We start from the raw sequence: 13,831 nt of genomic DNA, 5'->3' as shown, positions 1-13,831 counted from the left end.
GGGTTCGATTCCTTCCCCACCCACCCACTTCCAGCGTCACCCAGAAAGACTGAAACGAATACTCCCGCCGTGTGAGGTCCATGCACAGCTCTCTCCCACTGTACCAGAGGGGTGGTCCAAGTCCAAAGCCCTGCAGAGAAGCAGCCAGCCGGGAAGGGCGTCTATACCAACATCTGCTTCTTCACCCTGCATAGGATGGGGGCACCTCAAAACACACCCCCTTCCCAGCCCCACTGCCATGCTGAGCATCCCTAGGCCTATGCAACGCTGTGCCCTTCGGCGGATTATCCGCAACGAACCTGGGACCTCTACAGCTGCAGCTAAAAGACCCGTCTCTGCCAGGCTCATCAACCTCCACCTGCAGCCCAGCCACCACTAGAGGGTGACAGAACTCCACAGTGGGTGGATTATGAGTCCGGCCCCAAGCCCAGCCTTTACCCTACCGCAGAGATGCTTTGCAAGACAAAGGGTTAAATCCCAAGGTGCCAGCCTGGAATGGAAAGTCCCCCGTGGCGTGGGGGTGAAAGCAGCTGCAAGCTCCCCAGTGCCATGGATCCAGGAACATGTTCGGATCCAGCACATCCCCCCCGCCCCGCCCCACATGGAAATCAAACCTGTGCTCCCTGGCAGAACCCCCTCCAAGGAAAGTGCCAGCATCACCCACTCTGCCCTGCGGGGGCCCTCACTGTGGGAGGGCGGGACAGTCTGCAGGGGCGAACCTGGCCTGCCAGGTTTCTTTTCATTTCATTAGCTTCATTAACTTAACTGCCACGATCAGATCAAACTTCCAGCAATGCAGAACCTGGATGGAGATGAAAGAGGTGCCCGACAAAGGCACACCAACCCTCCCCGCCGACCTCCCCAGGGCCTGGCCCTGTGCACTCAGCAGGTAACACCTGTGCTCCATCATACCCCAGCGAGTCACGGCTTCAGACACTCACCCAGCGATGAAGGGCCCAAGTGCTGATTCAGGGAAGGCCTGGGAACCTTGGCACTGGGGGGAGGGGAGGCGCAGATACCGGCCCCCCTGCATACTTAGCTCAAGGCTGGTCTCGTTCCGAAGTTAGATGAGTTGGGTGGCCTCAGACGGATAATACTTTGCATGCCCATGGGGCCTTTCAGAAGAAGATCACAAAGCACAACTCTCTCCCACCCAGGGAGAGAGGTGAAGATTACGCCATTTTACAGATGGGTCTACTGAGGCAGAGAGAGGCGAGTCCATGGCAGAGCTGGGAATAGAGAACCCAGGAGTCCTGGCTCCCCGTCCCTTGCTCTAACCAGTAGTCAACACACTGCCTCCCTTCTCTGCTCCAGGCAAGGGCCCAGGTAGCAGATCAAGTGCAATGAGCATGGAGGAAGCTGAAAGCAGCAGTAGGATAGAAGTGTTCTGTAAGAGACTGAGGGTTTGACCCCTCCGTGCCCACCCAGCCAGTGCCTGCCTTCCCCCTATGGTCCACGGTGAAAACAAATGGTTACAAATCACAGTACAATCCCAGGCTGCGCATGCCATAACCCCAGCCCTGTTCATTCCAACCAGCTGGGTCACTTGAAAAAGGGCAATCCCCAGGGGATGGGCCAGGAGGTTTATTCCTGAGAGTCCTGGCTGCCTCTGAAGAGAACAGATCTCGGAAAAAGAAAATGGCTGGCGTGGGTACACGCGTGTATGTGTGTGTACACGTGTGTGAATGTGTACGTGCGTGTGCTGTAGCCAATGAGATGTCAACCCATCCCCCGGATTCCCTGCAAAAGTCTTGTGCAATAAACAACTTTCGTGGTCTGTAAAAACAGTGACGTGTCTGAGGGTGTTAACACATGAATTCGGCCGCACACATTCCCCTAAGTTCAGACGGCTGAGGGTGTTAACACATGAATTCGGCTGCACACATTCCCCTAAGTTCAGACGGCATCCCATGCCCGGTGTTGTCAGATCCCTTGAGGTTAGCGTGCAACATCTTGCTGTTACACAGATACACACACTCCGCAGAAAGACATGCCAAGGTGTGATAACACTGAACGCCCGCAAGCTTTCGTGTGTTGGTTGTAAGCTGTGGTCTCTGAGATGTTATCTGGCATGCCTGGTGAGCTTGTTAGTTGATTCATAGGCCAGAAGAGATCATTATGCTCATCTAGTCTGACCTCCCATGTAGCACCAGCCAAAGAACCTCACCCAGGGATTCCTGCAGCCATATCCACAGTGGCTTGATGATCCGAGTAACCCCCCGGACAGAGCCACGCCTGAAATTTCAGCCCAGTTTCACAGACTCAAGGGACGGGCCCAGACCGGAGCCCAAAATCCAAACACCTCTGAAGCGTGAAGAGGTTTGGATCAGGAACCTGCCTTCACCGCTGGGCCCCTGAGTCTCTCTCATGGCCTCAGGCCTGCGAGATGTCTAGGAGTTGAACTTTGAGACTCAGGCAGTCCCCTGGGGCCAGATTTTTAAGTACTCAGAATCCACAACTGGGGCCAGATTTTCAGAAGTGCCCAGCCTCTGGCTACTCCCACTGAGAATAATAGAGAACCCCCTCCCCATCCGCTCACATGCACACTGAGAACAATGGAGAACCCCCTCCCCAATGCACATACACCCACTGAGAACAATGGAGAACCCCCTCCCCAATGCACATACACCCACTGAGAACATAGAAAACCCCCTCCCCCGTACACACACACACTGAGTACAATGGGGACCCCCTCCCCCATGTGCACACACACACTGAGAACAATGGGGAACCCCCCCCCCCCCACGCACTCCCACCAAGAACAAGGCTGAGCGGCTGAACAATCCTGGCCACCTCTGCTTTGGAGACATGGGACATTTTTGATGCTAAGCCCAAGTCCTTGGTATCTGAAAAGCCAAGAGTGCTCGGGGGTGACACTGTCAGCACAGCATGTGTTAGTCAACAGAAGTGCCCCCGTGGCTAACTCCTCACCGGGAGGCGCACAGCACCCCTCCACGACCCCGTCCGACCCTGCGTCACTCACAGGGGACTGGGACCAGCTCTCAGCCCTGGAGCCCCTCCACAGGACGTGGAACCCAGCCGCAATGCAGGCCCCACGCGGCTCTCACCTTGGCAGGTCCTTTCGTTGATCAGCAGCTTGTAGCCTTTCTTACAGCTGCACTCGAAGCTGCCCACCGTGTTCCGGCAGATGTGGTCGCAGCCGCCATTGTTCAGCCGGCACTCGTCGATATCTGCGGGGAGGGGGAGACACAAAACGTCCCATTACACAGACTGACTGGAACTGGCGACACAAGCAAGGGGAGGGCAATTAGAGGTGAAGGAACCAGCTGCCCAAGAAAAGGAAGGACGGCCCAGCGATTAGGGCACTAGCCCTGCACTCACGAGACCTGAGTTTAAGTCTCTGCTCCGTCACAGACACCCTGTGTGATGGCCCTTGTCTCTCTGTACCTCAGCTCCCCATCAGAACGCGAGGGAGAACAGTGCTGCCTTCTCGTGTGGGTGTTGGCAGGCTCAATATGGCACAGATTGTGAGACGCTCCGATATTACAGTAATGAGAGCTGCCATCTAAGGGCCTCAGCTAGAAGGATATTGAAGTCAAGGGGAGTTTTGCTATTGATTTGAACGGGAGAAGGACTGGGGCCTTTGATGAGCACAGCTTCCTGTGATGGGACAGGCCCAAATAAATGTGTTAGTCTCTGAGGTGCCACAAGTACTCCTTGTTCTTTTTACAATACAGTCAGAGGTCAGGAGGGAATCAGGACGCCTGGGCTCCATTCCCAGCTCTGAGTCCTTGGGTGAATCGCTGCATCTCAGTCCCCATCTGTCCAGTGGGAATTAGAATACGCACCCAGCTCACAGGGGTGGAAGGAGGATGAATGAATATCTGCCAAACGCTTGGATGTCCTTGGTGGACAGCATCCGTTCTGACACAGATACAAAGATTCTGGGGAGTCGCCATTGGCAAGTGGGGCTGAGGGCTCTTGGGGAACGCGTGCGTTAGAAAGAGAGAGACTGGCAGAAAACAAGAAAGGGAAAAATCACCCTCAGAAGAACAGGAGTTAGACAAAACAAACATGCAGGTTTCGAAAACCTCCTGACTTTAAGGCAATAAGCGACACTAAAAAATAAACAATCCCTCCCTCCCCATTTCCAAAGAGCTTCTATAACCTACAAAGCGGTCGGTTTTGGTTTTGTACTAGCCAGAAAATTTACTGCTAGGAAATGACCTGTAAAACAGAATGAGCCTGGGCTGACAAATCCCAGGTAAGAGCTCAGGGCAGACCTTGCCCAAAGCTTCATTTGAATCCCTCCTCCAGTTCTGTGTTGCCTTCAGCTCCAGGACAACAGCTGCGGCTCTCTGGGGTTGTGGCTTTTCTTTTATTATTGTGAGTGAATTAGCAGTAAAACAGCTCGCAATTGTAATAAAATCCCAGACACAGGGGATATGGCTCTGGGTTATTATGCTTTCCTGGAACGTCAGAATGGGAAAGGTGGTGTGCTCTGAACAATAATAATGAAGCCCAGAGAGGTCTGGAATCGGTCAGGCAGGTAGATGGCTTTCAGCAGGATGGTGCTTTCCTTTCAACTACGGCCAAGGACCCCAAGCTGCCAAAAGACAGAATGCAGGCGCCTTCCATTTCTGGAGCTTCACCTTCTCTCCTGGGGGCTGGCCGAGGCAAGGGTCTGCCGCTGAAGGGACAGCACGCAGCGCGGTTGTATCTGGAACCCCAAGCTTGTGTGTGTGTGTGTGACCGGATCTGTCTCTTTCACTCACGCCCACCCACATGCACATGTGTTGGTGTTACCCCCAATTCCTCCAAATGTTCCTCCTTTTCTTTAAAAAAATGGAGTGAATTTGCTGCTAATTTAAAACATGATGGATTGATGGCCGTTTGGCCCGCATTTCTGTTTAAGTTACAGCCCCAGCAAGCAGCAGACTTGTATTTGCTCCTACAGTTCATGTCACAGGTGCAAATTTCACAGACCCTCCCGCAACCAGATCGGCCATCGCCCAGACAGCCCATGTAATGCAGCCATCCCCCAGGTTACCTCTGCTGTACTAAGGGTGTGCATGGGTTATTACTCAGTAATACCACACGAATAGCATACATACCTCTAGATCTGCCATCCAGGAACCTCGTAACACTGCACAAACAATACGTCCACTCTGACTTTGGGATAATGGGTCAATTTCCTTGACACCCACACATTAGGACTCAACCGTTACCACCAGCAAGAATATTAGTCATCATTGCAAAGAGTGAAGTTAGCCTCTCAACAACCTGACATAGGGCCATGTTATCCCGCTTTAAAGATGAGCCATCAAACAGGGAGACAGTGTGTGACTTGCCCAGGAAGTCTGTAGCAGAGCTAGGAGCAGAATCCAGATTCCCCAGCTCCCAGTCCTCTGGTTTCATCACAAGATCAACCTTCCCCACGATCCCCCCTGGGACGTTTCAACCCCATTTCACAGGATGGTGCTGAAGGTCAAGCAGTGAGACACTGGGGTTGGCATGCAGGAGTCCTGGCACTGAGAGCCCTGCTCTAACTGCTAGCCCACCACAGTGTTTGTGCTGCATGACTGCCGCCAGACTGAACCTTCCCCCTGCCTCAGGGTTTCACAGGGAACGGGACTGACACAAGGCAGCTACAATCCCTGACTCAAAAGGAATCGGAACAACAGGGCTGCTGTTCCCAGGCAGAACTGGGGTGGGGGCTGGGAAGTGGGATTTTAACACCTCTGAACGACAAAAGTTGCTCCAGGGGACAGGGTGCAGTGCGCCTCGCCCGCAATCCCAGGTACGGTGCACCTTCCCAGGTAAGCTCGGGGAGCAGGGACCGTTCAGGTGGGAAACGTGGCTCCCTCCCTTTGTAGGTGAACTGGTTTCCCAATGAGCGTTTCTTCTCCCACAGTCTGATGTACAGTCAGGATAGAGGCCTTTGTTCCGGCTGGGAGTCAGCCCTCACCCTCAGGCCTAACCACATTGGTCTGTCGGAGGACGGGGGCGGAGAGAGGAGAGCGCCTCATGTTGCCAGGGGCCAGGTGCTTAGGTGCTGGATGATACAGGTAGGTGCTTTTGTCCACAAGGTGCCTAAGCAGGTTAGGTGCTTAACTCCCAGGAAAGTCGATGGGACTTCAGTGTCTAACGCACTTAGGCGCTTTTGTAAATCCCACTCAACGCCCATCTGCATCGGTAGGCACCTACATCCCTTTGTACATCTTGCGCAAACTCTTTGAGATACTCAAGCCCCAGCCCGTCAACCCATGCGCACACCACAGTGCCCATCACCATAGTATCTAGGCACAGATCTCTGGTGTAATACCCATCACCATAGGACCTCAGTATAGATCTACCTCAAACACAGGGTCTGGCACGCAGCACCCACATGTCACCATCCCCACGCACGAGGAAGACTTAGTACTGGAATCCACCTCCACCGCAAATTCTGCTCTTAAAAGCCAGTGCCCTGCCTGGCCCACCAAGCCTCCAGAGACACTGGCGAGATGGCGGTGGGGACAGCCCCAGCTCTCTTATAGTACAGCAATGCTCCTCCGCATGGGGTTTAATCTTAGAGCGAACGTTGTTATTGAACTCTTGCAGAGCAGACTGAGGTGGGGCTGATGGGCAAGAGAGAGGGACTGGGGGCAGAGAGGAAGACGGCTTCTTAATGCAAAAGGCAAGAACCGGAGCTCCCCAGGGAGACGTATGCAGCTCTCTCATCTGTTCCATGGCCACTGAAACGTTTCTCTAGGCATGGATCCCATCCGGAGACCTTGAAGAATCCCCACCTGCTCTCAGAGCCCTGGCCAGTCAGAGAGACAGACCAGTGTAGGGGGACTGGGGTTTATTGGGGGGGGGGGGTGATTCTAGGTGTGTGTGTGGGGGTGGCTGTGGCTCGGCAGGAGGGTCTGGATATGAGGGGGTCTGGATGCACAGGGGTTTGGCGGATCGGGGTGCAGCTCCTGGTACAGGGATCCCTCCCCCTGCAGCTGAGGAACGATGGGTGTAGGAAGTGCAGTGGCAGTGTGTGTGGGTGCAGAGCTTCCTACAGCCGGGGGTGGATCTGACATGGCCCCTGATGCCATGCAGGGGAAGAGGAATTCCCCAGCCCAGCCGGAACTAGCAGCTGAGCCCGGTGCAGGGTAGGAGCCACCAGCTGGATCTTCCCCAGTCCTGCCCCACAGTGATTTACCTCTCTGCAGGCTACCCTGAGCACACAAAACATACTGCCGGGGAGGGTTAGATGACCGCTCTTGTGGCTTCCTTTTGTGTCCCTGTCAGAAAGTAATTTTTCTGTGGGGAAGCAAAGAAATCTGCAGGGAATATAAATTCTGCACATGCACAGTGGTGCAGAATTCCCCCAGGAGTAAAAGTTGCTCCCAGCGGAGAATAATCCTCTAATGGGAGAGCGGCTGGCTCCATGCTCCCACATGTAAGGTGGGCTTAAAGCTGCCAGGCCCTCGCTCACTGGTCCCTTACCTTTGCAAGTTTTCCTGTCTGGCTGCAGCATGAAGCCCATTGGGCAGCTGCAGTGTACACCTGTGGCTGCGTCATGGCACTTGCTGTCACAGCCCCCGTTGTTCACAGCGCAGGTCTCTGCATGGTGGGGGGAGAGAAAGAGAGAGAGGTTAGCAATAAATGCTTTTAAAGGATGCCCAGTCTAGGAGTGAGGTGCAAACACCCTGCTGAGGCGACTTCGTGCTGGGTGGGTTCAAGATCCCAAGCGGAAATATCTACACTGCTATCTTTAGCAAGCTAGTTTGAGTCTCACTACCCGGGCTGGGAAGCTCCGTCCCCCAGCTGCAGTTAGACATACCCAAACAGGCCAGATTTCCAGGAAGAGCTGAATGCCCTCTGCAAATCCAGCCCCTTTTTTGGGCATCTTGAGTTGAGCTGGTGCCTACTCATCCCTTTTTGAAAGTCTTGTCACACAGCTCAGTGGTTGTCTGAACGTAATGGCAGAGCAACAAAACCCGGGTCAGGGCTTTCTACAAGCAAAGAGGACACCTACCTGTGCTTCTGGAAGAGAGAGCAAATCTTCTGACTGACTGGTAGAGCAACCACAGTCATTAATAGCGACTAGCGACACCTTCTCTCTCTCTCTCTCTCTCTCTCTCTCTCTCACACACACACACACCCCTTTTCTCCCTGTATCAGTTTTAATCTCCCTTTGGAGGGAAACATGGAGTTTGGCTTTTTCCATCTGGAAAGCACTGATTCTTTGCCTGAGAGTTTCCCAAGAAAGCTGGGGAAGGGTGGGAGAGACGTACACATCTGTTCGTGCACCAACATCACACATGTCGACCACACAGGGCCCGCTAAGTGACCTACTGCTGAGCAGCCGACAAAGGGACCAGAAGACCGCAAAACTTTACAGTAGGTCCTACATAAACACTGAACAGCTGTTGCCACTGGTTGTCTTTAATGTCTCAGCAACAGAATTGGGGGTTTTCCTTTTTAATAGATGTTCAGGTTCTGGAGGACAATTGCTACTAGCTTAAATTAAAATACGATAGTAGAAGTTTTAAGGCAGGTCAGATGGGGGGCATAAATCTACTTGGCAGCATCCCTCTTGAGCACAGCCTCCCTAATGCTTTGCATTTCTAGCATGCCTTTCTTCAGAGGATTTCAAACCACTTGACAGCATTTGTTAGCCTTCCCCACATCCTGAGGGGCGCATTGGCATTATCATCCCAATTATAGTAACTAATCCCAGGGCTTCTGGTGTGTCGACAGCAGAGCAGGAAAAAGAACCCAGGAGTCCAGGTTCCCAGTCCCCGACTCTACCCCCTAGATAACCCTCTCTCCTTCAAAGAATCTGCTCATTAATAACATCAGAGTATCTTGGTTGAAGCGCGGCAGACAGGAAAGGGGAACTGGTCTGTTCTATCAGGAGACGTTTTCTCGGTCTATTAAAACAACATGTCAGGCAGTAACACAGGTAAAAGCCAGAGCGGCTGCTCAGGAATGTTTGGAGATGGGACTTGAGATGAGATTGAGACGTAGCAGTTTGCTGGCAGGTTTCAGGGGAGCGCATGTGAGCTAGTTAAATCCCTGTAGGAGGCCACCTGCCACTCCCAGGCACTGGGAAAGTGGAGTTTGTTTGTGACTGGAAGAAGTTTTGGCTTCCCAAAGGAGCAGGCTGTTCTGGTCCCCATCCAGCAAGGAACTTGCACATGTGCCTGTCTTTAAGCATGTGACGAGTTCCATGGGGCTCCTCACATGCTTAAAGCTAGGCACAGGGAGTGGTGAAGAAGTGAGCTGTAGCTCACGAAAGCTCATGCTCGAATAAATTGGTTAGTCTCTAAGGTGCCACAAGTCCTCCTTTTCTTTTTGCTAGTAGAAATGGTTTTTCCCTTTAAAGAAAATTATAATTCAATGGGAATAGAGTTCTGGGGATGATTTAACGATGCCAGGGCACTGTTTGCAACCCACACACACCAGTGCTGGGCTACAGGGGGAAAACAAGAAGTGAATCTAACTAGAAACATGGGGCCAGATTTACAAGTGCTCAGCAGAGAATACTTCTCAAAGATGCCTAAGCCCCATTTTCAGAAGTGACTTTGAAGTCAGATTCTAAGGTATTTAGATACTAACTCCCATTGAAATCAGTGGGATTTAGCTTCCTCAATTAGGTAGACATACTTGAAAATGTTACCCAGCATTCACCATCAGATTTTCAAAAGCCCTCAGGCTCCTACCGTGGCACTGCTGGACTGATTTTCAAAAGAGCTCATCCCCTGTGTGCCAGGCTCTTCTGAAATTTGGAATAGATTCTGCCATCCTTACTCACGCTCAGCAGCGCCTTGCTTCAGGAATAGTTCCCTGGCAGAGTAAACAGAGGTATGGACAGTGGGATTGGCCCCATGAAATGAAAATCTATTTGCACTGTCCAAGCTGAATGAAGCTTTGCAAAATAAAACCATGTACACACTGCAGCAATGGCAAAGGGCACCTTCGATTTTTTACAATGTTAATTACTTCCTGTTGTCAAACTCAGCCGTTGCTGTTACAACAGCAAGAGGCATTATTTTAAATGCAACATTTTCATCTTGCCCAATGTCCCTATGAAACCAAATCTTTGGTTTTTGTACTAACTATTAGAACAATGCTTTGAAATTCATTAATGAAGACCAATAAGATTTCCCTTCCAGAGCATTAGCTGCTTGGATGACTGAGACATTTGGGGTCAAGGACCCTAATGTGCTAACCTGCCGAAGAAATTTGTTGGAAAAGAACAAATTCCAGGTTCTCTCTCTTTGCGGGAACCACACAAAGTGTAATTGACTGAAACGCCTAACCGCTGTTTGCTGTACTGGGGATTTGGGATTATTATTCTGTGAATGTTCTGCTGCTGCTATTTTTATGCTGTCTCATCACAAGAGAACAAAGGGACCATTCTATGAAATTAGTGGCCAGTAGAGTTACAAAATGTAATGCTAAGAACATATTTCTTCACCTATCTATGTACCCAGATGCTTACATAGCGTGCAGCCAATCACTGGAACTATCCTCCGCAGGAAAGCAGATAGCCTAATACTATGGCTGGATAATTTTATAACCATTACTGACACCTGCAGCTATGCGAGAGCTGGAGGTGAGCAAATGGCATGTCTCATGTGATGATTGTCACAGGGGTCAGAGCTGGGTTTGAGTCGGTTTTCTGAGCTGGGAGGTAGGGGTTATTGGGTTCTAGTCCCACAAAGGCCTTTTTGCTCAGCGAAGGAACAGTGCGACTGTAGAGGACTGAGACATCAGGGTGACCGTCCTTTAGAGGAACGGAGAGAACACATGGCATGATGACATTTGATAGAGGTGGAGGACGTATCTCTCTCTAGTGGCTGCCTCTGGGCTCTTGGTGTGCCTCCCACATCCAAGTGATTAGTCTACCTCCCTAAGACCTTTCTATGCAGAACCGAGAGCATCATGTAGCATTACAGTAGAAGCTAGAGGCCTCAACCAAGGTCAGGGACCCATTGTACATGCACACAGTGAGACACCATCACACCCCCAAAGAGCGTAGGCCATAAACAGACATGACAGACAAATGGGCTGGAAGGGAAACTGAGGTACAGATTAATCCAAAGTTCACCTAGCAAATCAGTGGTCTAACGGGGACTAGAACACATCTCTCCTGATTTCCAGCCTAGTACCCAATCTACTAGGGCATGCTGCCTCCAAACCAAGAGCATCTCTTATTATGAGGCAGCACAAACACTGGAAGCAAGGGGACCCGCACAGAATAATTCCAAGTCCCCACCCCTAGAGCGAGTGGCTAGACGGGACGCATCAGACAATTACACGCCATGTGCTCCCTTAACGGAATCCATATCTGACCCTTGATGCTCTGTGTTTACACGGAGGAAGGCAAGAACCAAGTCAGCCAGACTCCGCCATTGGGATAGTTGCAGTGGTGCATGCAAGAAGACGGACCCCTCAGCTGCAGTAAGCTGGCATAGCGCCACTGATTTCAATGGAGTGACACCCATTTACACCAGATAAGACCCTGGGCCCATCACTGGAAGTTAGGAACCTAGACACCTTTGAGGATCTGGGCCTGGACCCTAGCGGAGGCAGGCAAAGCTGCTATACACCGGGACTGGCACCGGTGCCACTTCCCTGGTGTCAAGCTCCACCAGTGCAAAGAACAGCTTTGCCAATCTGTGGTTTGCCACCAGTGCGGCTGGCTGCAATCAGGGCAAATCTCCTGGGTAGACAAAGGGCAACATTTTCAAAGGTGCTTAAGTGATTTAGGAACTTAAGTCCCACTGACTTCAAATAGCCTTTGAAATCGAGACTCCGGCTCCTAAAACACCCAAAACCTAATTATAGCTCTGGGTTCACCCCTGCCTGTCTCAGGCCTCTGGAGACAGTAATTTGCTTGCAGTGTGGGGTGGAATCCATTGTTCTGTGGTGATATCAGCCCTGGGTGGCTGAGAGAATGTGGCTCTCCAGGCGTGGAGTATGTAAACATGACTCACCCAACCACACAGGGTTTTGGCAAGGGCTGGCTGAATCACCGGGGGGAGGAAAGACACAAGAGTGACCTCCCCACAGAAAGCCGCTGTCTCACTTCCTGACCATGACACAGCAGCTGGAGCAGGCTGCAATCAGCACAGCTCACCGACAAACAAAAAGAGCCTTATGCGTTAAAACAACAACTCAGATACCAGCCCCGACATTACCCTTCCTCTCTGTTCCATGGGATCCAGGCAGCCAACAACTGCTCTTCTCCCTCCTTTATTATTCCTGGCTGCATCCCTACTCCCCACTGCACTGACCTTTGGGACTATCGGGGCAAGGAAACTACGACATTTTCCTGCATTCCCTGGGCCAGCATGTTCATTTAACATGCTTTCCCCAAAGGATCCCGAGTCTTTTTTTACGAAGGGTGTTCTTTCACTGATAAACAACAGCAAACATCTAAATTATAAAACTGCATAGATTTGAACGCTAGAAGGGACCACGGTGATCAGCATATATGGATCATTTAACCACTACTGCAACACGGCCATCTCTGGGGTGGAACATGGCATCTGTTTAACAGTGCAAAGCAACACTGCACAATAGTTTAGGATGGGAAGTGAAGAAGACCGTTGTATTCAAATGAAACTGAGGCAGTGTGGATGTTTAGGGAGGACAGTGGGGTTAACATCCATACTCTTCAAGTGCCATGAGACCTTTAATAACTGCAAGTGCTTTTATGCCTCATCTGAAATCAGTTTCCAAACTTGCTTTCAGGGCAACTTGATAAACTTGCTTTCAGGGCACATGTCTGTTTCAGAAGGGAAGGTTTCAAGAAACTCATACCCCAGCAGAAGTTACTTTTCGACCTCTGAGTGGTCTATGTTGAGATTTCAGTTCGAAATCAAAGACTCTTTGAAAGAAAACCAGACTACCAATATTAAAGAGGCCTCGTCAAGTCAAGTTTGTCTTCAAAGTTAAGATTTGTAAAAATAAGCTTTGACAAGAACAAAGACCAAGAGAAAATTCTCCAGCACGTTGTGATTTCCATTGCAAGGCAAAGCATAAGATGTTGTTTTTAAACAAAACAAAAAAAATCATAAACTCTCCTCTGCTGTGTTCACAACCAATACGTTGCAGCCTTGTGCTAATGTTTGCTCACAATCCTCTTTTCATACTGGGGTAATTCCACTGACTCCTGAGTTACACCTGTGTAAGGAAAAACAGAATCTGTGCTGGTGCATGTGAAATTGACCAGCAGTTATGAACACAAACTAATTACTCAGTTTTTATCATCTGAGCTGACGAAAATGCTTAAAGTAAGCCACAAGAGGGGCGCAGAGTACATGAGATTTTCAAAATTCTGTCACTTTTAAACATCTGCAGTGTTTTCTGTAAAAGAGGTTAGGAATTTTACTTGTTGGGTATTATTATTTTTTAGTAGGTGGGGCTTGATTTTCTTTACTTTGCATCTTACAGTCATTTACCCCCATGCAAAGTGAGCGCAAGGTGGGGTAAAGTGTTGCTATTCTGATCTGGTAGCATTTCACACCCACTCTGCAAAGATGTAAATAACAACACAAGGTTCACAGCAGTGGAAAATCAGGCCCATTATATCTTTAACCTCAGATGGTCCCTTTAAAGTCCTTGGTTTATAGCCTTTTAACACAGTATCACACTTTCTGTGCATCTCGTGTCTGCCTGTGTTTTTACTGAAAACTCCGAATAAATTTGGCTCATATGGAACTGAAAGGTTAATTCCCTGCAGCACACGCTAAGGGCCAGGGGGGAAAAAAGGGACCGATTCTGAGACTTACATTGGGGTGCTTCCATTGACTTCAATGGAACTATAATTCATTTGCATCAGGGAGAGTGAGAACAGAATCAGGCCACCATCTTAGAA

General features: G+C 50.5%; 1 protein-coding gene across 1 annotated transcript in view; it reads right to left on the bottom strand.

Annotated features, from left to right (window-relative positions):
• The window catches only part of SCUBE3 (signal peptide, CUB domain and EGF like domain containing 3), a 94,080-nt gene that overhangs the window by 17,137 nt on the left and 63,112 nt on the right, over positions 1-13,831 (bottom strand). The window contains exons 8-9 of the mRNA XM_077839412.1: positions 7,444-7,560; positions 3,069-3,191 (exon numbers count right to left, since the gene is read on the bottom strand). Of these exons, the coding sequence (XP_077695538.1) occupies positions 3,069-3,191; positions 7,444-7,560 (240 nt within the window). The remainder of the gene's footprint in view (positions 1-3,068; positions 3,192-7,443; positions 7,561-13,831) is intronic.

The sequence above is a fragment of the Eretmochelys imbricata genome, chromosome 21 (assembly GCF_965152235.1).
Source record: "Eretmochelys imbricata isolate rEreImb1 chromosome 21, rEreImb1.hap1, whole genome shotgun sequence".
Taxonomy (NCBI): domain Eukaryota; kingdom Metazoa; phylum Chordata; order Testudines; family Cheloniidae; genus Eretmochelys; species Eretmochelys imbricata.
Note: the sequence above shows the minus strand (reverse complement) of the source record. Positions and strands in the feature narration are given on the sequence as shown.